The sequence below is a fragment of the Cyanistes caeruleus genome, chromosome 13 (genome assembly GCF_971803275.1).
Source record: "Cyanistes caeruleus chromosome 13, bCyaCae1.hap1.1, whole genome shotgun sequence".
NCBI lineage: Eukaryota > Metazoa > Chordata > Aves > Passeriformes > Paridae > Cyanistes > Cyanistes caeruleus.
Genome location: NC_141713.1, coordinates 16,625,437 through 16,651,045, shown reverse-complemented (window position 1 = coordinate 16,651,045; position 25,609 = coordinate 16,625,437). Strand labels below are relative to the sequence as shown.

Below are 25,609 nucleotides of genomic sequence, written 5' to 3'. Positions count from 1 at the left end.
TGACTTGGCACCAGACAATAAATCACACAAAAGCTTTTAGTGTTACCATGTTCCACACTTTAAACAGAATCAGAAAAAGCCAGGCTTGTACCAGTACATCTTCCCTCTCTGACTCGCACTTATCCTGAAATTATTGTGTATTAAGATAGAGGGTTTAGGGTGTTGTATCTTCCTTCTTCTTCATCTTCTTCTTCTAGAGGTTTTTGGGTAAAAGTTGATTGGATAGAAAATGCCACAGTGCAGCACAGAAGTGTTGGGTCATTGGGTCACTAAGAAAAATGTGTCTATAGTTAATTGGGCAAGAATGAGTATAAAGATAAAAAAGCTGTGCTGTTCAGGCCATTTTGTGCCTTTCAAGCCAATTTGAGCCAGGCAATGGTGGGTTGAACTTGAGCAGAAAGTCTGGGGAAGACCTGCCAAGTCTTTTGATATATATTAATAAACACAAGAAAGAAGTAAACGAGTCTTTGGAGAATTGTTCCTGAAACAGAACTGAGATAGGGGAAACTCCCCTTTGAGGGAGTATCCCAAGGGGCTCAGCCCTGAGGAGACCAAAATCTCCAGCACCATATTACTTTACCCCTTTAGCAGCTTGCAGCAGCAGCCAATAAACTCATCTGGTTTCAGCTGCTTGCTAAGAGTGCACTAATGGAAATTCTTTGGTGATCTCGAAGGTTTTCTGTACCTGTCTCCTACCAAGCTCCTTGCTGCTAGAGGGATGGACAGCATCAGCTTGCAGCAATATACTACAAAGAAGGAATAAAAATTATTTTTAAGTCCTGAAGTTGCCCATTGACAGACCTCACAATTCAAATAAAGACACCTACATATGTAGAAATTAGCAACCAGCAGCGAAAAGCTGAGTTCTCTTATGAACATGACATGATTCTCCAAGGTTTACCACAGTATTGAAGTAAATGAGCACAGATAATACACACACATAGATGGTAGTGCTTCCAAGGGCATGGCCTCCAGGACTCATTTCCCAAAGACGTCTATGGGAGCCCTGCAATGGTCTTTCCAAAAACATTTTGGTCAATGACAAGTAATTCTGGAAAGCTCTGTCATCTGCTAGGGGATAACTGCATCTTGCAGACACCTGGGCATGCAGGCAAGTGACAGGGACAGGTTCCTGCCCTCTGAGCAGATCCACATCTGTCCAAACCAGCACATTTCTATACATTGGCCTAACAACACAGAAAATACCAAGAGCCAGTGTGTTAACAGTGTTTCACACAATGAGAGACACTGCACACATGCAGAGTTTACACAGGGATGCACAGGAAACTGATGTGATGAAAAACAAACCACAGGAGAACAAAATTAAAAAAGTGTCCTAAAATGTGCATTTTATTTCATATAATTATACAATGTTTACATACAGGTATACTTTTAAGACTGCTCAAAGAAAGTGTGAAAAAAGTGAGGCAAATATCAGTTTAAAAATTCCTCCCCTACCCCAAATCCCCCACAAATAAAATACATTTTAACACAATCTCTTCCAAATTAATGTTTTGTCCTGAATTTATTGACTCTTTCATTTCAACATGAAAAATACAATTGAATGAAAACTCAAGGTGAAATGCTGACCTACACTTCTGTATTGAGTTGCAAGAATACAATTTAAAACCTTCAGAAGCCTTCACTTGTCTCCACTGCTTATATATCTTCATTTTACTGAATTAGAAGGCACAGAAAGTCCAAATTCTCACAGATCAGTCAAGTTATGATAAAAATAAATTACTGTGCTGGACAACTCCTGACTTGTCTGATATCAAACAAAAGACTTCAAGTAGAACCTTTTGTTGAAAATAGCACCATTTCCACCTGATCTCTCTTGAACATGAATCATTCTTCTCGTGTAAAAACTGTAGTTGGCACTTGAGGTGGGAAACTTTCTGCCACAGCCAGGATTCTTCAAGGACTAAGCAAACCGAATTGCTGAACTCTCTACAAAGTGTAGGTAACATTTCTGTTGGGAAATGGCACGTTTAACCCATAATGTAATGTCACTTAACCCGCATATGGCTTGCCCATTTTGGTGTTTCCCTGACCCCTGCTTGATAATTAAGCAGATGTTCTTGTGACTGTGGTAAAACTAAAATAAAGACATGTTTATGGGGCTCCACGGCAAGCAGGTGTAAGAATAATAAAACAAATAGTGTGGTTGCCACTAAGAAGGTTTTCACATGTTGTTTAACTCCAGTAAAGTTTGATCCAGCATCTGATGCATACTAAGGTTTTCTTCTTTGGCATGCGCCACTTTCTCTGTTGTGGGATTAGAAAATTAAAACATGAATAGCAGTTCTTTGGAGACACTGATTCTCAGAACATGAAGGCATGCAATCATCACTTCTCTCAGAGGGTTTAGAAAGTTAGGAAATGTGCATGCTCATAAATACCAATGTTTCCAGATAACACAACCAGAGAGAATTCCAAACTAATAAAACAAACAGCAAGTAATGCAAGTTTAGAACTATTTACAGCTGCATTTGTTAAGAAAATGCACTGCCAACACAGACACAATGTTCTGGAAGCTCTTTCCTTATAGGTTTGTGAGATAATAAGTGCCTTTTTTAGTTTTTGGGGTTTTTTTCCCTATAAAAGTAGGCAATAAAAAAAATAAGTTCTTTGCAGATACACAATTATAAGTTTCATAGAATTCAAAAATACAAAGAACAAACAAATTACAACTACAATAGTTTTCAGTGAAGTGACCTTTAAGAAACTTATTTATTTTAGAAAATAAATAAACTCGAAGTTAGTAGCCTTATGTTGCATGCACATTTTAATAGGACAATCACTTAACACACATAGTTGATACAATAAATAAGCATAATGTTCTGGTGGTGCATCCTACTGGGATCCAGTAATATTAACTTCATACTATGCAAGCATACCTTTAAACTGATTGGGTATTGCCAGATGGAGCTCACATTCTTTTTTTTTTAAATGTCAAGTACAAGCCAAATTCATAGTAAGGCAAAATTATCACATCAAAGTCTCCGGACAAAACAGCTGTAAGTATCCTTTAAGCTGGTTTTGAAATACAGAAATATGAATTCTAGTGAATATTTTTCTCTCACTGTGGTAAAAACCTTAGGGCCAATTCATGCTGCTGGATAAAATGGGTGCCTTTCTGCAATGCAGGCTATTACTTTTTGGATATTGTTAGCGAAATGCTGTAGCTCTGCTCTTAAGTGGAAAGAAGCTACTTCACAGCAGAAGAGCTTAGTGCTCCTCCAAAATAGGTGTGTAGACACTTAATGAAAAGCCTCATCCAGAAAAAGCATTTCCTTATTTTCCCAAGAGAAACTGAGAATTTCTTTCATTCATTTACCACAGAATCAACAGCTAAAAAAAAATAAATCAATTTCTAAGCTTCTTGCTGATTTTTACATTTACTGATTCATTCTTTATGGAAATTTGGAAGAAGTTGTTTCAAACAACTTAAAAATATAGTCAGACTAAAGTTTAATCCTCATTCAATGCCAGCTTTAGTTCATTAGTTAGGCGGCTGTTTTGCTCAAGTTGCTGGTAGAGTTGGTCTGTACAGGCAGCAAGCAGGTTAGAAGGGAAAAAAGAGGCAGAATGAAGACAGATTAGACAGAGAAAACAGTTAAATAAGAGTTAATAAAGAAACTGGTCACATGACAGACAGTTCAGTAACATAGAGAGAAACATTTTACCTCTGTTTCTAGAACTCTAGTAATTAAATAGCTACTCCAAGGAACAGCTATTGTACCACATGAAGAACTGGCTAAGAATTCTGTTGTGGGGAAGAGCTGTGAGACACAAACTGGAACAGAAATGGAAGAACTGCAGCTATGTTCCTAGAAGTACTGTCTTGCTTTAGTCTTCTGTACAACTGTGAAAGAGTTTGTTTACTGGTTTTGTTTACTGAGTGCCATTTTTCCTTGCAAACTATTTAAAGTGTGGTGGAATCTCATCTGCCAGTAGAGATAATGCAATTGCACCACAGCCAGCATAAGAAACAGCAGGAGAGATACTCTAAGGGAACTACCACCAGGTCTGACTCAGCCCATACTTCTTTCCTAGGAAATCTGATGGTCTAAAATGTTATTTTTGACAGGAAAATATACTTGTGTTACTGGAATCAACATATTTTGATACCTTTAGATTGCCAAGTTTTACTTTGTAAGAAAACAGACTGACATTTGGTGAAAATGAAAAGGAAGGATGAACACCTTGCTCAAAAACAGAGGGGACAATTCATGCTGAAATAGAACAGCCACAGCCACGTTGTGACAGCACATTTAGTGAGAGTTGCTCTGCAGAGTGAAAAAAATGTTCCACAATGGCTTTTGACTATCTTGTGTTCTCAAATTGTCCATGTTCTTCCCAATAGCCTAACTGCACTCCTGACCTCTTGATCCCAGATTATTCCCCTACAGGAAATGACTGTTTCTAATTATTTTCCACAAGCTGCCTAACAGCTTCCACAGGAACCCTCTTCCCCTGCAGGCACTGGACAAGGCAAAGCTGCACAGTGAGCTGGTCTGCAGGACATGCTTGTATGGTGAGCAACTCCTCCCAGCTTCCTCTCTAGCCCAAACTCCCACAGCTAGCTCAGGAAAGCCAGGGCACATTTCACAGCTCTCATCCTGCACCACTAACAAATGGATCTTGTCCCTCTCATCATGATAATGATATGTGGAAAAAAACACCCAAACCTTAGAGTAAGTAAAATTTCACTTTGTCTGGCAAGGTGTATATAGTTGTTATTCAAAAATAAGTCATGTGAGCTTACGCTTACCATCATCACAGAAATCTCCTCTCTGACTGAGGCAGAGATTTGCAGTATTTCTCAGCTTCCAAAACAACTAAATCCCCCAGCAGAGCAGGGAAAGCACTTCCCTGTGCAGTGAGCCCTTGATTCCCCATGGGCCATGTGTCTATCTGCTCCAGCCAGAGCCAGGCTCTGCAGGAGCCCCAGCAGCTGAGCAGGGAGCTCTGGCTCTGCAGAGCCAGCACGGCTCAGCCTCTGCTCAGCAGAGCCCTGCACTCCTGTGAAGAAGCCTCAGGCACAAAACCAGCCACACAGGGCAGCTACAATCCCACATCGGAGCAGGGAGCCACAACAACTCCCTGGAATGAAGATCAGTGCAGCAGGACCACCCAGGAATTCTGCCTGGAGATCTACAGTGCCCGTTCCCAGCACTCTGTTCAGCAACCTGCCATCCTTCAGTGTGCAGCTGATCATGCATGACTGACACAAAAGGCAAAATTTTAATACTGATCTTTAAAATCACTATGTCAAAAACTGACAGATTCCTACAATGGAATCTGCTTTTTTTGTTTACTTCTCTTAAGGAACACCAGTATTGCAAGGAATTGAGTGGACAAAAAATTCCTCTAAGACAATGAAACAAAACACAATAGATTAAGAAGCTGGAGTTGCTGTAGCATATTTTACTCTGGTTCAGATGACAAATTACAGTTGAACACATTCCCCCTAACGCTTGCATTTGTGAAGTTATTAGCCTCAGTCATTTTACAAATGCTTATCCCATCATATTTGGTTAACTTTTATATATCCCATTCTATTTGGTTACCCTTCACACACAGCTGCTTACTGTATGTCAGCTGAAGAGCAGTAAGTTACTGGACTTTATTACTTGAACTATCTGTGATTGCTGATACATATCCTGTATTTGGGCTTCTCCCCCCAGCCAGCAACATTAGGATGTGCCATAGGCAGAAAACTGGGATTTGCCAAAGTTATCCACAGATGGCAGGTCAGGAAGGGAATGCATCCATTCACAAGGCTTATTTGGAAAACAAGTTCTGAGGAGGGGAGAAAATCTACTTTAGACTGCACTGTTGAATAATCTTGAAGCTGAACTAGAAAAGACATTTCCATTATTCTGCAAGTTAAAAATTACAATTCAGCTATGATATAAGCAATTTCTTTAGCTTTGGTGACTTCAGAACTTTAGCAATATACAGTTACAGCATCACCAGAAATCTGTCCAGTTTTTACTTTCATTACAGTTCACTTTCATGTGAACTGGAAAATAACTTCTTTCACTGTGATGTAAATAAAGTTAAAATAAGGCAATGAACTCCCTAGTTGCAAATAACAATACAAAAAAAGCACAAGATGTCAGCATTAAATGCTCCATCCTTAATTAGACAGTGACAAATCAGCTGAAATCTGAAATCCATGATGTTCCACTTTGAAGCAGAGTAATTTCATTAATAGTATAATCATGAGAACTTTCCTACTCCAGCTTTGAAACATTTCTCATGAGTCTGCAGTTCAAACTCATAAGTCTGAGCCAAACACAGATGGAAAGCTACCAAATTGTCCTGAATGAACTTCCAATCCTATCATGCCACTCAAGAAAAATATATTGTAAAAATCCCAAAATGTTAGCAAGCATCATCTCTGCTGAATAACTGAAGTGTGGAAAAGGGAAAACTTTTTCACAAGACATTTCAAGGATAATTTTTGGGTGAAAAAAAGAATTTAAAGTTTTTGCTGCTGCCTCTTTAAATCTGTCTCAAATATATAAGTTAATGAACAAACACATTTAAATAAAGGTAAGAAGGCTTCAGCATAAAGCTAGGAAAAGATTTCAGGCTTTAAAGTGAAAAATGTGGTTACATCAAGGATGTAACTGCTCTCTCAGCCATGCTCCCACGACCAAGTGATCCCAAGGAAGTACTGTCCTGGCAAATTTTGTCCTAACAATAACAACTGGAAAAATTCCTATTACATCTATTTGTCATTTTATCTGCAGCAGAGTTTAAGAAAAAACTAAGATAATAATTGGTCAGTTTTCACACCATCCCACACACTGCACTCACTGGCTTGGCATTGTCAACATTCAGGCAAAAGTGTTTTCAGCTAACAAATGAAAACACCAAAAAATGAAATCCCTAATGACGTAAAAGCACAGATTTTATTAATAACTTAAATAGTTATTTAAATAAATAAAAGGCAAAGGAATAGCAAAAGGGATACAGCTGGGATATTTATTTTACATTGAGAAATGTAGTTTCTGTACAGCAGAGCACAAAAAGAGCATGTTCTGAGACAGATGATAGAGGAAGAGTCAACTAAGCTAGAAGACAGGACAATGAACCCATGAAACATCCAAAGCTTGGAAAGATGTTTTATCCAACCCAATGAAGATGTCTTTGGAGAACTGAAGCAAAGAAAATTATCTGCATGAAAAGAAAAAGAGATAAGGTAGAAAATGAAAAAAAAGGTACAGTAAAGGCTTCCAAAGAAGCAGCAATGGCACAGCAGAGCCCAGCATGCTGAGATGACAGTGCTAGAGAAACAGCACACCATGCTGGGACTGGAATGATACAGTCATTTCCTCATGTACCAGCAGAGTACAATTTTAAGTCTGTTTTCCACTTAGAAATATCCAAAATTGAAGAAATATTGCAATCTCTGTATACAGAGGAGGAAGAAAGAAATCAATTTGCTTGATAAGCCACTGAACAAAACCATATGTTGGGAAGGAATTTAAAAACAAAAAATCAAAGCATACAAAGCAGGCAACATTTAGTAGGGACTAAACTATTGGTAAAGAGGTGGAGGAAAGTCATGAACAGACATGGGGACAAAAAAACATTCAAAATATGGGTGGACACAAAATATATTTCAAGCTCTAAGCAAACCTTATGTCTTTTTGAAAGCATGTCTAGGCTTCCAAAAGGGAATGTTGGGACTAAACACTGCACCTGAGAGCCACAGCTCTTCCCCCTTCCCATGTCTGCTGCAGTGCTCATGCATGGGAAGGTGGAGGCAGCACAGCTGACCTCTGTTCAGAGTCCGTGGAACATGAGTCAGTTTGTGTCAAACACTGCACTGACAAGTTACACCTTACAGCTGGCTGATTCTCTCCTGCCACTCTTTATTCTTCTCCTTATGACTAGAGTTGGTATTACCACATTTTTGGTGTATGCAAATAAAATTACTATTGCTATCCAGAAAATACGCAGAAGCAACCTACAATTCAATTGTTGCCTAAGCAACCTACAATTCAATTGTTGCCTTTACAGGTTTAAATGACAAGGTATTTTAAATCCATTTCCACACATGTAATTTAGTGACAACAGCTGAAATTTTCAGAGCTGTTATAGAAATTTAGATAAACACTTTCTACTGGCATTAATAGAGAACACAACTAAATCTAAATTTCTCTGACATTTTTGTAGGAACTTTGCCAGAGCAAAAACTGTGACAGCAGGCACAGAAATACACTTTGAATACAACATGTACCACAGCAATTTTCTTTTGTAAAATGAATATGATAAGCCTGCTGGATAGTGTTTGAACAGAGGTGAACTGAAAGGATAAACACAGAGCTACAAACAAAGGGCAACCACAAGACACAAGGACTGCAGACACAGAATCAGAGAGTAACCACAAGCTTACAAAATCACCATGAGTATTTACCAGGCTCGGCACAACACTCACCCACACTTTGCCAGGGTAAAGCAATTGTTCATGGTATTTTGTACACCTATTCTGTCTAAAGGAAAGCATCTCCCACCACACAGGGAGCATCATTTCACAAGGCCGGTAGTGCGCTATCAGTGAGGGCAGGGAAGCAGGAGCAGGCACAAGCTGGGAAGACATTTACATGGAAGTCATATCATTGAGAGCGTGGTCCAGCTCCTCACTGATGGCTTTGTACTTCAGTTTCTGAGCATAGAGCTCATCTAATGTTCCCCCAGGGAAGGCAGAGGTGTGCAAGGAAATGAAGCAGGATCATGGGATGGAAGGTGAAGGTGGTGACATCCAGAAGCCGTAGGAAATGGGAAGAGTGCACAGAAAGAAGTGTTGCGACAGACAAAATGAAACAAAATTAGAGAAGAATAAAAGAAAGAAAACAGTGAACAGTTCTATGCAAGTTCATTAACTGCACTGCCAATGGGGCAGCCTGTGATATACAGAAAACCGAGAAAGAAAGAGTACAAAAGAAGCAAAAATCCATGTTTCACTGCCGTGGATTTTTGTTTTAATACTTTTTTGTTTTAATTAGGAAGGCACAAAGGAGCTAGGGAGAAAAGATCAAAAAACGTGGCTTAAGGAAGATATTACCATTTTCTACCACCTTTTTTTTAAAAAAAACCACTGTTTTGTGTGATGTCAAACTCAGCTTCTTACAGCAATTTTTATTCCTTCTAAACACTTACGTTTCTTCTCTGCTTCCTTCTGAGTAAGGGATCATAAAATTTCAGCAGCTACTTAGGCATTTCATGGCCTTCATGCAGAATCCAGCCTGTCATGCCACGCAATTTAGCTTCTTCAAATCCTACACTTAGTGTAACGCATCTAAATAGTGAACTCCATGTAACTTCAAATTAAAAAGTCCTACTGAATTATTTTTTCCAGAGGCAGAAAGCACATTCCACTACTCTGCTGCAGTTCTGATAGATTCATCAGAACCTTACAAACAAACCCTCTGAATATAAATAAGCTGTCCTTCTGATTATGTATACAATCTATTAGCTTTACCAAAACCCAACAACTGGTCTATGTCACAAAATGCCTGCCCCAGCCCACACTTTTCACAGTAATGAATTAGGTTAGTTTGCTACATTCCTAACTATTGCAAACATAATGCAACTCTTCATCAGCTTTTTACTGAGGTGATAATAGCACTTGTCATCTGATCATTTACCCTGTAACATTTATATACTCCTAAACTTCTGAAAAGAAGAGTATAAAGCAAAAAATGAAAGGAGTCTTGAGAACATAGGAGAAAAAGTAACAGGCAAGAGCAAAACACTATTCATCTGAAGCATTTAAGTTATCAATACCTTTCACATGGAAAATACTTTGTCTGCTCTTTAGGCAGACCCATTTATATAAGTTGGACAAATCAGCCCAGTAGAATTGGGTATTAAAAAAAACCCAACAAAAAGCCCCACACAAGAGAAGAATAAGAGACTTGTATTTCACAGTAAGTAGAAAAACAACCCCTCCATACCTTCTAGGTCGTCAATGCTCTTCTCCAGCTTGGTTACTGACCTCTCAGCAAACTCAGCACGGGTCTCAGCCTGAAGTCAGGACAAACACAGACTACTTTAGGAAACACACACACAGTACTTTGGAGTAGGGGAGAAGTAATTCAAATGAGCAAAAAAGTACAGTGAGAGGAGGCAAATAATAAGGCTAATATAAACTAATTTCTAGGGGAGATATTTAACATTAAACTGTTTCCAAAATGGTATGGTCATTCTTAAGGCATCAAAGTAGTGTTAATACTAAAAGAATCAAGGGTGCATTGGAAGATGTGTTGCAAAGAGTGACCCTAATTTTACCTCCTTCAGTTTGTCAGTCAGAACTTTAATCTCCTCTTCATACTTGTCTTCTTTCTGTGAGTACTGTAATTAGAAAGAGGATCACTGGTATTAGATGGGTATTCTAAATATACAAAAAAAACCCCCACATTTGAAACTCTACTAATAGATTATCTGCACACAAGAAATTGTTATAGGTAAAACAGAATTAATTCCACTTGGAAGGTTGTGGTAATACGGTTTATTACAAGAGTCAAACTTCCCTTGACTTATGTTCCAGTGCAATATGGTGGGAACTTTGAGAAGAAATTAGTACTGCAGTTTTAAAGAGGAATGTCTTTTGGAGAAATTTAATGTTAGTACACAGTGCCATTCTTTGGGACATTCTACAATTAACACTTAATCCTGTCAGAGTACTCAACAGAACACATGGCCAAATAATACTGACCTATTTGGAACTGCAAGATATGCTATGTTCCAATAGGAGCCAAATATGAATTGAGTAGTAAATCCAAATGCCTCTATTGACAACAGCCCTGAAGAAATGCTGCAAAGTGATTGTCAAAAAAAAAAAGCCCCGTTGGCCAGATGACAGTGTAAAGGACACATTCTCACATAAGTCTCTAGCCTACCTTCTCAGCCTGAGCCTCCAGCGACTTCAGGTTGTTGGTCACAGTTTTCAACTCCTCTTCAAGCTCAGCACATTTGCTGTTATTTCGGAGGGAAGGCAGGAAAGGGGAGGATGGAAGATTCAATCAAGCAAAAGAAACAGGAGAAAACAGGGGGAAAAGATAGAGAAAAATGAAAACAATTACAGGGCAAAAGAATAGCCTCAAAAGCAGCTGATCCATCACAGATTAAAAGCAACTCTTTGTGGTGCCAAATACCAGTTCAAGTGCACACGAAGACAATGACAAAGAAGAAATTTATCTACAGCTCTTGGCTTACACACAAACATTTACAGAGCTTTTACACATGAGACAGGTCAGCTTCTTTTGGCTGCACAGAAGATCAGTTTTAAAGACAAAAATCAATAAATAAACAAAAAAAAAAAAAAAGAGACCAAAGAAAACCACCAAAGCAAGATGCAGAGAGAGTAAAGAGCATAGCAAGGACATATTTGTTACTACTGAGTGAGCTAACTGACTATGGAAGCTGAAAGACTTGGGTTGCAGTTACACCTAAAAACTGTTTATTAGTATCAGTACCTTATCCTCTGCAGCCATTAATGCTTTCAAGGTTTGATCCATTATTCTTAACTGTTCTTCCAGCTGTCGGACTTGGCTGTTAGTGAACACATGAAATGCACAAAAGCCATTCACAAAATCAGTGTGCAGGTACAGCATGCAGTGACAAAACACACGCGCACATACACAGGAACACGTTTATTTTGGCACTGACCACTTATTTCAACAATTACAGTAAATGAGCAAAACATAGCTTTGAGCTGAACACACAGTGTGCTGCCAATGTTTCATGCAGTTATAGTTCTAGTCTAGCACCTCACATACATCTCAGGGCAGTTCCACACTTACCTTTCTGATAGCTCAGCACGCTCCTCAGCGCGCTCCAGGTCACTCTCAATGATCACCAGCTTACGAGCCACCTACAAGGATAGGCAGGAGACAATCAGGGCTATTATGTTGCTGCACTACACCTTACCTGCTTCTAGAACCTACAAAGCAGAGAGCCAGGCCTCTTCCCTTTCTGGTCAACATGTGAGTTCTGATTATGTAATATCTTCATTATTAATTTGAGAGTTATCTGACATTTTCAAGACCTCCCTTCCATTCACCAAAAGGCACCTGAAAAATTTATCTCTCCCTAAGAGCTTAGGGAGTATTCTCAAACATTTTAGTGAAGGATCTAAGCACAAATCTCCTGTCACCTTGTCCCTTGAGCTATCTGAGTGCCTTATTTTCCTTCCACAGCTGTGAAAAGTGGTGTTTGTGATCTTTTGAACTTTAAGAGGCAAAAGAGAAAACCAAAAATTACAGGCACAACCTAATGGGCTTTAGAAAGAGATGACCTGCACTCAAGAACTGACCTCTTCATACTTGCGGTCAGCCTCCTCAGCAATGTGCTTAGCCTCTTTAAGCTGGATCTCCTGGATTTCCATCTTCTCTTCATCCTTCTGGGCTCTATTTTCAATGACCTTCATTCCTCTGAAAAACAGGAAATGCAAGGTTCAGGGCTTGCCAGTTTATCTCCAGCTCTACTTCTTGTGGTATGCAACTTTCAGACAGTTGTATTCAGGTGAATGAAGCACAGTTGAGTCTTCGCACCATAGATTTAGTGCCATGCACTTACATTTCAGAAGTTCAAGGAACAAAACATGTCTTAGGAAGGAAGAAAAAGCATGATCTGTTTAGCTCTTACTGTAGTTCAGCTGTAGAATTCTTTTTCATTTTAAATTGCAGGGAAAACTCATCTTATAGAAAGGTAAGCAAAGGGTGCTGCTTCTAAAGACCTAATAAGACTGAAAACACCTGTGCTTTTACACTCATCAACACCATGTTACAACCTTTGCAGGGCTGACAGGAATCATGTCTGTGGGCCAGACTCCCCTGGGTTTTGCCATGTCAGAGCCCTACAAGCTCTCTGTGCTGTCTAAAAGCAAAATTTTGAATCCTTCATAACAAGAAACACCATGTGTTGCACATGTCTGATCCAAAATGACCTTAAACACTTCAAAACACACTGTGAGTCTCTGGCACATTTCTTTTCAACAGACTGCATCCTCAGTAACATAGAAATACACATGCAGAATGTGTGGGTTTCTTTCACAACAAAAGGTTCTATCATAGGTATAAGATACAATTGGACGAAGAGAAAAGATATTCCAAAGTTACAGATCTTGAGTTCCTAACTTCCATTACAAACTTCTGGAAATCTAAAGGAATTATCAGTCTCTTTCCTTTGCTCACCACATTCAGGTACCAATTCTGCCAACAGGGGAACCAAAGCCTCTTCCAGCACTATGCTATTCTCCAGGTGAGATTTTCTACCCACAACAAAAGCAAGAATCACCCAACAGCACAAGATTATCACAAGGAGCTGTCATCCAATAAGAGAAGTCTACGCTGGACCAAGCAGTTTTCCCAGTATGTGGCCTGATACATCAGAAGACCTACCACACTTAAATCTCATCTTCACAACTGAAAAAGAACCCAAGCCCAGGTATTTTGGACATTTGTACAGAAAAGCTGTAACTGAAGTCCATGTATGCAAAAGAAGAGCAGATCACACGTGTTCAGAGACCTAGGAGTGGTTTAATTTATTTCCCTAACCCACACCCTGGCAATTATGATCTTTGTAATAAGGGTAACAATCCATTCAGATGTGGTTCCACCCACCTTTCACTCTCATCTGCAGCCTTCTCAGCCTCCTCCAGCTTTTGCAGGGCAGTAGCCAAGCGCTCCTGAGCCCGATCCAACTCTTCCTCAACCAGCTGGATGCGTCTGTTCAGAGAAGCAACTTCACTCTCAGCCTAAGCACAGAAAGAACTGAAATTAATTCATAGTAAGGCACACATCTTCCCTTGTAAAAGGTTACCCCATTACCTGCTAGTGCCATTTAAAAGCACTTCTGTAATTTCTGACTTCATCCACTAAAAAGTCCATTACACAGAGATATACATGATTGAATTGTGAGGCTATTGCTTAATAGAGGAAAAAAAGTGATTAATGCTTCCTTTCAATGAAGCACATCAAAGACTACAATTTGTACTAGAAAGAACTGCATGGGAAGAACTGCATGAGAAGAACTGCATCATTACCCAAATATTTTCTGTTATTGTATTTGCAGGCATTAATTACAGACCTTCCCTTTTTCTAATCAGATCAACACAATAATTACTCAATTCTTCTTCTGTTACCCCATTTCCTTTATTTATGACCTTTCACCATATTTTGTAAGAATTTCCTTGAGTTCCATAAGAAGGGTTCAGTGTAAAACCCACCTGAATCAGCATTTGCAATGAGACACCTGACACAGAAGGAGTATGAGAACATTTAAGAAGTGCCCAAATACCCAGAAGTTTTGTTTACAGGCAAGCTGTGCAAGAGTTGACAAAAAAGGCTCTTAAGCAAGAGCCCTGGTGCAGGCAGCAATCCCTTAAAACATTTTTTTTCCTCCCATAGTTCCATCCTCAATCTTTCCCTAAATTTGCCTTTCTTGAATTACCTGTTCACTTAATCTTCTGTACAACACCTGCAATTCATCTGCTTCTTATCATTACAAGCTATTATATATTACAGCCTCAAACCTACACTTGCTTAAGTTGCAAAGTAAGTTCTAAAACAGCCTTCTTGTGGTAACCTCATCATTAAATTTTCTTACAAAACTATATTAAGCACCAAGTATATATGCTATATGTGAGGAAGTACACACCCAAATTTCCTGTGATGTCTAGTTGAAAGGAGAATCAATCCTCTGGCAAAAACAGTACCAAAAGTATCAATTTGGTACATTTTCTTCTCTAACCAGAGGTAGCTGGATACAGTTGTCCACAGCAAAGATTTTTTTTACACAATAAGAACATAACACAAGAAAGAATTACTTACAGGCCAGACAAGTAAAACAACCTTTAACGTGAAAGTAATGATGTCCAGCTAGAATTACTGAAAGTAACACATAAACAGGGAAGCAATTATATCTTTGAACATTAATATGCATTGGCAGTGAACACATTAGAACCAGAAGGAGAAGAGACTTCATCCTTAGAGATCCATATTAATCGAAATAGAAAATATTTAGCTATGTAATAATGCAGTAGTATTCCAAACCTGTGGTTTTGGACTTCTGGCTTTAAAACAGTAAAAATTTGAACTTTCAGATTTAAGAAAGAAAATGACCTTTTATAAAGGATACCCTAGGGAAATTTGTAGTGTTACAAGTTAATTATTATCATGTCAAGACTCCTTGTCATGATAAGAGCATAAAATGTGCTTCAAAAACACAGGGTGACTAAAGTTCAAGTTTTCACTTCCTGCTCCAGTAGCTCACTAAGGATTTACCAACCAGCCTTATATGGCCCCAGTTATTCTTCTGCAGAGCAGGACTTCTCTCCTTATACGGCAAGGAAGGAAAAAACGCCAGTGACATTTGGGGCACTCCCACTGCTACCATGCAAACATAACTTGCATTTCTGCCCTAGCACTTACACACCACATATTTTCACAATGAGTGATGACATGGATAAGTCACCACTGGGTGGTAATTATCACTATTATAAGGGAGATTCTGTTTTCCAGAAGGAGGAAGAAAAATGCAGTTTTGAAAAAGTGATTACCAACAGCCCCTTGAGAGGTGTGTATTCAAAACAGAAGATTCTTTTTTAAGGGAATGGCTGCTAATCACAGCCTTGAAACTTATAACAATCTGGTTTAACAATCAAAAGCTGGAAGCTGTGCTATGTTTTGGCCACAGCTGTAGCTTTTTTGTTGTTTGCGGTATCTGTACCTTGCACAGGAAGAAAAAAAACCCCTCCCATAACAACCTAGTTGGTCACATGAAGGGAAGGGGCAGAGTCACACCTCAGCTCGATTGCTGCAGTGCTCTCCCTCCTCAAGCTTGCAGAAATACAGCTGCAATAATAAAACCCCTCATCTGCAGCCAGCAATGCAGAAAAAGCACATATCCACATGTGCCTGGGAATTCAGTTTTCAGCCTCTACTCATCCCAGCACTGACTCTTCCACACAAAAACTTCAATATCATGTAAACGTGCTCTGCAGAATTCCACACCATCCACATAAACCAACTCCAGGGAAGAGACAAACGTTAACCTTTGGGGTCCTAAACCTTACTGCAATGTAGCTGAACTCTTAAGGGAAGACTTCACCAGAAGGCTGTAATCACTCCTCCAGAACTATTCCCTCTGCCACAGAAGTTAACAGCAAAACTTCCCTTTTCAATAGAAATTCCTTAACATGCTCAGAATAACACATGTTACTGGAATAAGGAATATTATGTGTCCTTTACTCCACAAAGGTTAGAAAACAAGTACAAGTTTTTTTTAAAACAGTAACCCTTATGAAATGACTTATGGTTCTTCACTTGAAAAAACAGATACGCCAAGTGATCTGCAAGAATGCAATAGTTACACAAGCACAAGTAGCCATATTTTGCCCCGTAAGGAAGATCACCTGCAAGTAACAATGAGGTTCTTCCTTTGAACTTTCTGCCCAGAATGTGCAGAAAGACCCATATTATAAGGAAATCGAACAATCACCTTTTTTTTTTTCTATTGTAATAAATTACTCCAGAAGCTTTGTTTTTATGCAGCCACTGTAGACACTGAAACTGCCTCAAAGAACACTGTACATTTTACAGCAGGAAACATTAAGCTGCAGCTGCTGGAACTCTCAAAGGTCAGAGATAAAACAAAGAACAGCCCTATCAGGTTTTTTTAATTGTGATTGCCACCCATAATTACATCTCTCTGCTACGTAAGCCTATGCTGCTCACACCTGATCTTGCCTCTGCCTAAAACCAAGCCTACTGTTCCTTTCCGCTGTTGGCGAGCAGTTTTGATGAATACACACCACAGATGTACAGATATACACTAGAGATGTACAGATGTACAGCGGCCAGGGCTGTACATTGTCAGAGTGCTGTCAGGTACTATGGGCCACCTCAGGTTTACTCTTACACCCTTCCCAACAGCCGCCATGCTGACTTCCCACAGATGAACCCGTCTAGATGGGGTAAGAGAACTAAGACGTGTGGAGGGAAAAAAACCCCCATAAAACCTTGCTCATAGCCTAATACAAAACAAGTAATCTCAAACATACCGCCTAAGTCCGACCTCATTCCAGCTCGGGGTTTTGCTGCTGACCAGCACACCCAGTGCCGGCTCCCCGCGCAGCGCACCTGGGCCCGGCCCACGCAGCTCTCGGCTTACGGAGCCGGGAGCGCGGGGCTGCGGCCCGGCCCGCCCGCCAGGTAACAACCATCCTGTGGGACACGGCGGCGGAGCGAGCGGCCTCGCACTCCGCCGGCCGGCCGGGGAGGAAGGCGGGGCGGCCGCGCCCCGAGACCCGCAGCCCCAAGCCCCGGGCCCAAGCCGGGCCGACCCTACCTCCTCCCGCAACGCCCGCTCCTGGTCCACCTCCCGCTGCAGCCGTCCCGCCCGCTCCTCGGCGGCGTCCGCCTGCTCCTGCAGGCTGCGAATCTTCCTGCGCACGGCCTCGAGCGAGCTCATCGCCGCCATGCCCGCGCCTCGCCCAGCCCTCGCCACCTCCCACCGCCCGCCGCAGCCCCGGAAGTCCCCCCGCGCCGCAGAGCTGCGGGGCGGGGCTGCGGGCACCGGGCTGCCGGCACCGGGCTGGCAATGGGGCGGGGACGGAGGCCGCTCCAAGCGTCCTGGGGCTGGGCCGCTCCCGGCCGGGGCTGGGCCGGTCCCGCCGGGGCTGGGCCGCTCCTGACCGGGGCTGGGCCGCTCCCGCCGGCAGCGCGGCCGTGCCCGCTGGATGTGCCGGGGCAGCGGCGCCGCCTGGCGGCACAGCGTGCGCGGTGCCGCGGACCGGACCGGACCGGACCCGGGGTCCAGAACCACCTCCCCCCCCAAACCGCCCCCGTATGAGCGTCATAAAGTGACATCGAGCAACCCGCCAGATGCTGCTGAGCCCGGCCTGGCTCCTGAGACACGGGCAGGGGACAGGGGGCTGCAGCTGCCCCCTTCTCAGGTGGGGCGGCTCCGGGGATGGGCCTGGCTTCTGGGACACGAGTCATACCGGACAGGTCAGATTTTCTCGTCCCAGTGTGAGATGAGTCCATCCCAGCGAGCCGGCACTCCCTCCCTGCCTCTGCTCTTTTCCTAAGGCTTGAAACTATCCAAACTAATACGGCAAGTACTGGGTCAACTGCAATGTCCCAAATATACTCTGCATTGCCAAAACAAGAAATATGTCCCTAAACTGTCAGACATATTCTATGCATACAAATAAATAAGGTATTTTCCTCCATAAAAACAAGCCAGACACTCTCCCACCCTCCACTTGAGGGAAGACTGCAAATAAAATTCCCCTCAACTAGCTTCCAAGTGCTGTTTTCCAACAGGGGAAGGTGGCATGGAGATAAGTTAGGAAGATCCTTAGTTTCAGGACGGGAATCCAGTAGCATTTCCTGCCTTCATCCTAGGCAAGCTATTTCCAAATAGTCTGCATGCTTTTCCATATAAGGAATATCTCCCCTGCATCTATATGGAGTTCCTTTGAACAAGCTAAGTAAACGTCCTGCTAGGAAGCTCCCTCTCCTATGGCAGCCATGCACAAAGCAGACATTTGATCCACATTATACACGGATTCCTCTCCCCTGTTCCTTTGAACACTTCTGTTTGCAAAGTTCTTGAGTTCTCTTTCAAAGCTATATAACTTAATTGCCATACTGAAGCTAATCCTTTTTTTATCTTTTATTCCTTTCAGAAGTGAAATAAGATTAAAACAGGTTGCCTTTCATGAGAAGTTGTTTGTAACATTTCCGTTTCTGAAAGTATCCTTCTTCCCCCTGAAATACTTTGCTTGCTTCATTTGTGGCAACTCCTTTTCACTATGGTGTTGAGGTTGACTTTTAAAGTTAAGCTCTAGGAAAAGGAGGGTCATTGCTTTGGAAATACTGTAGTTTCATCTAATCCTGTAATTCAGACATGAGATTTCTCAAGGAAAATCACCTTGTCCAACAGCAGCTATAGAAATCAGGACCTTATCTGCACAGACTCTTACGGTTCCATGCAATCCATTAAATGCATGTCAGGGACAGACAGGTGGGTGGGATGAGGGCTTGGGAGAGGCACAAGCTCTTGCCTTACTACCATATAAAGTGCTGAGCTATATATATCTCCCAGCTTGCTCCCAGGATCCCTGTCCTCTGAACTGCAAAACTAGCAAGTATCATCTTCCAGACAATTTTCCATCACACAAGATTGAACTTTTCTTTGACAAGTGAAGCAGTTCCACTGATTTACAAAGGAAAAAAACAAAGTGCAGGAGAGGACATTTTATCCCAAGGACCAGTGAGCCAAACCAGTATCTAGCAGCAGTTCTAACACATGCATGCCTAGGAACAGCTCTCTTGAAAACAGAACTAGCAGCCCTTGCTCTTCTGGATCTCCCTCTCCTGCACCTACTCATTATTAACTCTGCTGTTTCACTATCAAGACAGCTTTGCTCCAGCCTGAGTCGTTTCACCCATCACCTGAATAGATAAATCATCATTTCTTTACTTTCACACCTAGAGTGGCAAGTACACATGAAAAGCACATCTCAAGTGAGCAGAAACCAAATCAGGCGCCTCTGAGAGTGTGCAAACCTCATGCAGGGAGGAAGTGATGTGTTTCCTACCTCCTGTGCAGGAGGTGCCTGGACCCTGCCTTCAGCAAAGCTTTGCAGTACTGCTGAGTAGGAGTCCAGGCTGTCCTGAGCAGAGGCAGTGTGTGGTTTCTCTACTGGGCTTGTGGTGAAAGGGATAACTTACATCTGTGGCCTTTTTGTCAGCCAGTTCCAACTTTTCCTGTGCATCTTTAAGGGACTCGGAGTATTTGTCCAGCTCATCCTCAGTGGCCTTCAGCTTCTTTTGTAGAGCCACCAGTTCGTCCTCCAGCTGGGATATGGGTGGAAAGTGGTGGAGAGGGGAGGGTGGGCAGGAAAAGGTGCAGCAGGCAGCGTGATCGTGCAAAGGGAGAGGTGTGAGTGCAGAAGAGACAGAAAGGACAGACAGACAGAGAGAGAAAGAAGGAGAGACAGTTAGACCATCTTTGCTTGCAGCAAGGGCACAATACCTTGGCAGCATTCTCCTCTGCGGAGAGGAGGCTGTCCTCAGACTTGTGTAGCTCTTCCAGCACTTGGTCCCTGTTATCCTCCGTCACACGCAATTGCTTTTCCAATTGCACAATGTCATCCTCTAACTAGGTGCACAAGAGGAAATATAACAAATATGTTTCTCCCTTGGCTTAGAAAACTGTGAAATTAATTTATAAATCACTCTCCCTTTCTCCTTCCTCCTTCGGGATCTCCCAGAAACGTGCAAACAATGCGTCCCCCTCCCCGAATCGAATAAAGCCCTAGGTGTAAAGGAGGGGGGTTGGAGAACAACAAAGAAGTGGGGCATGCGTCCGGAGAAGGATGGGAGGGCAGCTGGAATCGGACACATCTGCTGAGCGATGCTGGAGTGGGAGAACACAGCTTTAACTGTCCTTTGCCAAATCGCTGCACGTCTGTCCAGCGCTCCCCAGGTGCTCCGGGCAGCCTCTCTAAGCCGACCCCCTGTGACAAAGGCACAGACGCCACGTAGCTGTCCCAGGGCCCTGCTCCCCCGCTGGAATGGTGGGGACGGGGGAAGGACCTCCTGCCGCACCCCTGGGAACCTCCAGCCGGCGGCTGCCAGGCTGAAGTTCTGCCTTAGGGAAAGTTCAACCAGTTTTGCAGGGGCGCGGGGGTGGAATATAACAAGGTACGGTGAGGGGGGAAGAAGAGGGGAGGATTAAAAAAAAAAAGAGAATAGTCTGGAAAGATTAGCGCCCCGGCGCTGGCTGCTCCCGGGCTCTCGGTGCAGACCTGCTTGCTTCTCTCCTCCGCTGCCTTCTTGTCCGCTTCGGCTTGCTCGGCTCTATCCAAGGCGTTCTCCTTGTCCAGCTTCAGCATCTGCATCTTCTTCTTGATGGCATCCATGGTGGCGGTGGGCTAGGGCGCGTCCTCGCACGAACTACTTCCGAAAGCAAAGTTTGTGAAGTTGCGGAGCAGCCCCAATTCCGGAGCAGGCCCCCGGGGAGCGGAGCGGAGCTGCCGGGCTTGATCCGTGCGGGACCGGGCGCCAGCCGTGTGCAAGCGGCGGGCAGGGAGCGCCTCACAGATATGTACTTTCCCAGGGGGCTGACTGCATTCCTCAAGACATCCAATACTTTTTTGGAAAGGACTTTTTTTTTTTTTTTTTTTCCCTCCCTCCTCCTTTCGTCCCTACCCCTTTCCCTCTCTCACTGCCCCCAGGTCTTTTTGGGAAGCACAGCCTTCCCATTCGCTGCCGCCTGCCATTTGACCGTAGATATGACTATATATGGGATGCGATGGGCGAGGTAAGGCGGGGGAGCAATTTGTTCCCATTTCCAAATAGGCAGGACGGGGCATTTCGCTGCTGTTCCTGGGAGAGAAAAAAAAAAGAAAAAAGGCAGCAAGCGGGGAGCTGAGGAGCCGGGCGAGAAGGCTGCTGACAGCGGGCAGGGTGTCTGGGTGGCTGGAGCCGCCCCCAGCCGTGGAAATCAATGTGTTCCACAGCGGGAGGCTGGCGGAGCCCATCGCAGCGGGCGGGAAGGGGTTAATCGCATGCACGTACGGAATGAATGCGCTCGGAACCTACCCCCGGCAGCCGGAGGGGAGGGGAGGAGGAGGAGGAGGGGGCAGCTCTGTTTAATAGCCCGCAGTAAATGTGGGCGGCGGGGCGCTGCCCCGGCCCCTGCAGCTCCGAGCGCGACCCCCGGGCTTTGCGGAGAGACCCGGGCAGGGCTGGGCTTCCCCCGGGAGCCGCACCGAGGGGAAGGGGCTGAGGTGACACCCTGGCCCCCGGAGCAGTGCCGGGGCAGGGCAGAGGGGCTGGCGGCTCCCAAGCGCACCGCTGACCCCCGCAGCACCTGGCCGGGCTCTCGGGCCTGCACAGAGCCGTGCCTCGGTGCCGCACACTCGGGCTCAAAGAGCGGGCGGAAAAGGCGGACGAGACCTACTGCGACCCTCAGAGGGGACAATGGTGGGGCCAGGCCCTGCCGGGGGTACCCAGAGCTGCGGGGGATGGAGCCCAGGAAAAGCTGGGGCAGGGAAAGCAACTACGGAGGTGACTTGCGCCCTTTCGTAATGCCAGCGAGGAACAGCAGCAGATAGACAATTAACAAAATTACATATAATTAAGTAGAGACCTATTTAATTAACTTCTGGTGTGTCTCTCACAGTCTCATCAGCAGAGTGAGCAAGACCCAACACGCTGTCCTCAGGACGCACGCTCCCTTGTACAGTGTAGAAAGTACAGGGATGTGCATGAGTCCCACAGGATTTGGGTTGCACAAAGAGAAAATTAGGCAGCCTCTTTGTCTACACTCAATGCTTGGAGCAGAAAATTCCTCCCTGGTGCTGTCACTGGATCAGCTGAAGCGATGTTACTTTGCAGGAGGAGGGAATGTGCTATAACTTCTGGCCCATGGTACTTGCCAGGACAGTTAAGGTCTGGGTTTGCAAAGCAGGCCTCGGAGGCCAGCTCCTTGTTTAAACAAGCTGGAACACAAAACTTCGGCTCTGCGAGATAGCGAAGCCTCCTGATGAGGGTTCAGAACAACAGTTACCATCCCCAGGTCCTCAGAAAGGCCATCATCTGAATTAACCTACGAAATTAACCTAGGAACTATACAAAATTCAGAGGCTCACAACTAGGCATGGGGATTCACGTGTACTGCTTCTAGGGAGCAGAAGTCCACTGCCAAAATAGAAACTTTCCTTATGTCTGCTTAAGAAAAGATGATTTCTCACTGCATTGGTTTAATAACCAAACCAGTACAACAATAATAGCAAAAAGTTTCTCTCTTTGCACTTATGTTGATTTTACACTACAGTTAATTAGAACTCGTTAAGGCCTTTCAGGGACAAGTATAGTGAGTATCTAAAAGATACCTAGTTACATATTGCTCAACAACCTGACTGCTTTTTAAAATGTATCAGTATGCTTTGACCCGAGTTTAGGAGAACGTATTCCGCTGCCACAAGAGATGACTTAGAAAACATAGAGTATTATCACTAAAGGACATGAAATGATTCACACGAACACTCTCAGTGTCAAAACAAAAAAACCCCCATCTTTTGTTCTTTGGCTCCAGTATTTATAGATTCTCAACAACAACCAGGGATTGGATAATTAAGTTACCACCTTCATAAGCACACTGGTCATGAGAAATGTCCATCAAAAGACATTTCTTAGAAGGAATGTGATAAACATGTTTATAGGACTATCATGGGAAATTAACTAAAACTATAAAGACGTTATCAGAAGGCTTAATTTCAGGGTGACAGAGTATCATGGCTAGGAACTCACTGAGGTAGCTCTTCTCACTTCAGTGAAAGAAATTAACAAGAAATTAACAGAAGGGAAGAAAAACCCCTCTATTCCCAAAAATAAAAATAATCACAAAAACAAATTAAAAACAAACTTTACCTCTAAAAACTCATCGTTAAAATAATACCCCATAAATTCATAACCCATAAACACAACTATAGTAAAGCCATAAAAATAAAAAAAAATTCACAATTACAAAGTTTTTCCCAAACAACTACTATTCATAAAAAATTATATAGTTACTATATAATTAGTAACTAATTTAACATCCCAAGTTTTATCTACATTATCAATTAAAAAAATTAAACAAAAAAATATATTCTAAAAGTATTATTCTAATTCTCCTTATTCTTTTAGTTCTTTTAAAAAAATTTCTCTATACCTTTTAAAATTTAAGCCTATTTTAGCCTCCTCCTAATCCATATCTCACAACAAGAAATAAATAAATACACTAATAATTTTAACCAACACTAAACCCACCACACTATTTGGTGCATTGGCCAGGGAATTAATTAATTGTCTTACAAAATTAAACAAACAGCTCCCTGGCTAATTTGGGAATAGTGCTGATAGACTCTTAAAAGAATGCCTGTCCAGCTCCAGCTTTCTAAAAGAATCTTGGCCATGACTTGGGAGCCTCTAGGATACATGAGAAAGTATGAGATACAGGGAGAAGGAAAGGAACTCAAAGTTTAAACAAAAACACCTGAAGGATGGTATCACCTCCACAGGAAAAAAAAAAATTGTGAGGTTCTACTTATATGAAAATAAGTTCAGTTATTAAGCTTTGTTTATACGAAGATGATACCTGTTATCCATGGGGATGAACTGGCTGATGGTGACTTATTTTATTCTTTTCCTCTTGGAGGAAAAGTGACAAGTACTGACATGTGTTAACATGATTGCTATACCTTTCATTAACATTTTCAAAAACTTGGAAACTTCTGTTCCAGCTGGCCAAGAAAGATAGGCTTAGAAATTAAATAGCTTGTATAGTCTCTCCCTCTTTAATTAATATGTGAAGACAGATTGCATACAAATTATTTTTACTTATTGAACAAAGAAGGCAGCACAAACTTTGTTTTTATGACATAATACCAATTCTCTAATGTTGCTTGTCACCTCTTGTTTTTCACAATGGCTCGTCATGTCATGTCATGTCATGTCATGTCATGTCATGTCATCTCATCTCATCTCATCTCACTTCACCTCATCTCATCTCAATCTCATCAACAAATGGTGCAGGAATTCCCTAGCAGTAGTATAACTTTCTTCTGGGGAGTATCTACTCAACTCATTTTGAATTCTGTTAATTTAATTAGGCTCTTTCGAAAATCAAGACAGCCAAGCCAAAGCACCAGGAAAGGATACCTGGTTTTGGAACTCACAACTCCTTCTGTGAGCAGGTGATGCCACACTTCAGGCTTACTGACAGTATAGCACTGAGTAAGGCTAGGACATGTTTATATAATGATGTTTCTGTCATGTAGTAAAGATTTTGTGAGAGAGATGGGACCACAGGGAGACATTTCAAAAATAATGATTTATTATTTTCTTCTACAGTCTCAGGAAGGAATGAGTACGTCTTACTCTTATTCACCCTTATTCACCAGACATTCTTGGTCAGTGGTCACAAGGCCACGGGTCACAAGGTCTTTTAAAAGTTATTTAACCAATAAACTAACGCCACAAAAGAATGTTTCTACTTTCACACCAATAACTAATTTATAACTTATTTTGTTTTATACGTCTCTGCTGCAGTGCGGACTTTCTTCTCTAATCATATAGTGACACACAAAACTACTTATTATACCTTAAACTTCTTATTACTTTTATAATTACCTCTATATCTTAACTTTAAAACCTTAAAACTTCTTACAATTTAATCTGATGTCTTTCCATTTAAAATCACATTCTTACTTATGATTCTAAGTTTGGAAGCTTTCTCCAAGGCCTCAAGTCAAACCCTGTATCCATGTCTATATCTAAGCTTGCATTGACAAGATTTTGACAGTTTTCTGTGTTTGGAATTCCCATATCATGTCACCTATCCCTTGACATAGGCAGAAATTTGCCTTGAGGAGGATCTGCTCTTTGGGCAAAGATTGGGTTGGTTACAGGGGGTTGATTCTGATAACAGACAAAAGGGTAGGTGGTCATAATCACTTGGAAAAACTTCAAACATTCCCTTGGAGTTGCTTTACTGACTTCTTCTTCTCCTAGGTCTCTTT

At 42.4% G+C, this 25,609-nt stretch overlaps 1 protein-coding gene across 30 annotated transcripts; it reads right to left on the bottom strand.

Annotated features, from left to right (window-relative positions):
• Positions 1–1,323: 1,323 nt before the first annotated feature.
• TPM1 (tropomyosin 1) lies at positions 1,324–21,324 on the bottom strand. 30 transcript variants are annotated; one of them, XM_086849320.1, is made up of 10 exons: positions 20,849–21,324; positions 20,074–20,199; positions 19,770–19,895; positions 13,650–13,783; positions 12,341–12,458; positions 11,829–11,899; positions 10,926–11,001; positions 10,315–10,377; positions 9,981–10,050; positions 1,324–2,268 (listed from the first exon to the last, which is right to left on the bottom strand). In XM_086849320.1, exons 1-10 carry the CDS (start codon positions 20,960–20,962, stop codon positions 2,186–2,188), a joined length of 981 nt encoding a protein of 326 aa, XP_086705446.1. In that variant the 5' UTR covers positions 20,963–21,324; the 3' UTR covers positions 1,324–2,185. The 30 variants fall into 30 exon arrangements, with proteins under 30 accessions (XP_086705446.1, XP_086705437.1, XP_023789954.1 ...); XM_086849308.1 differs by lacking the exons at positions 1,324–2,268; positions 10,926–11,001; positions 19,770–19,895 and adding exons at positions 6,989–7,194; positions 8,628–8,706; positions 11,502–11,577; XM_086849304.1 differs by lacking the exons at positions 1,324–2,268; positions 19,770–19,895 and adding exons at positions 6,989–7,194; positions 8,628–8,706.
• Positions 21,325–25,609: the final 4,285 nt, after the last annotated feature.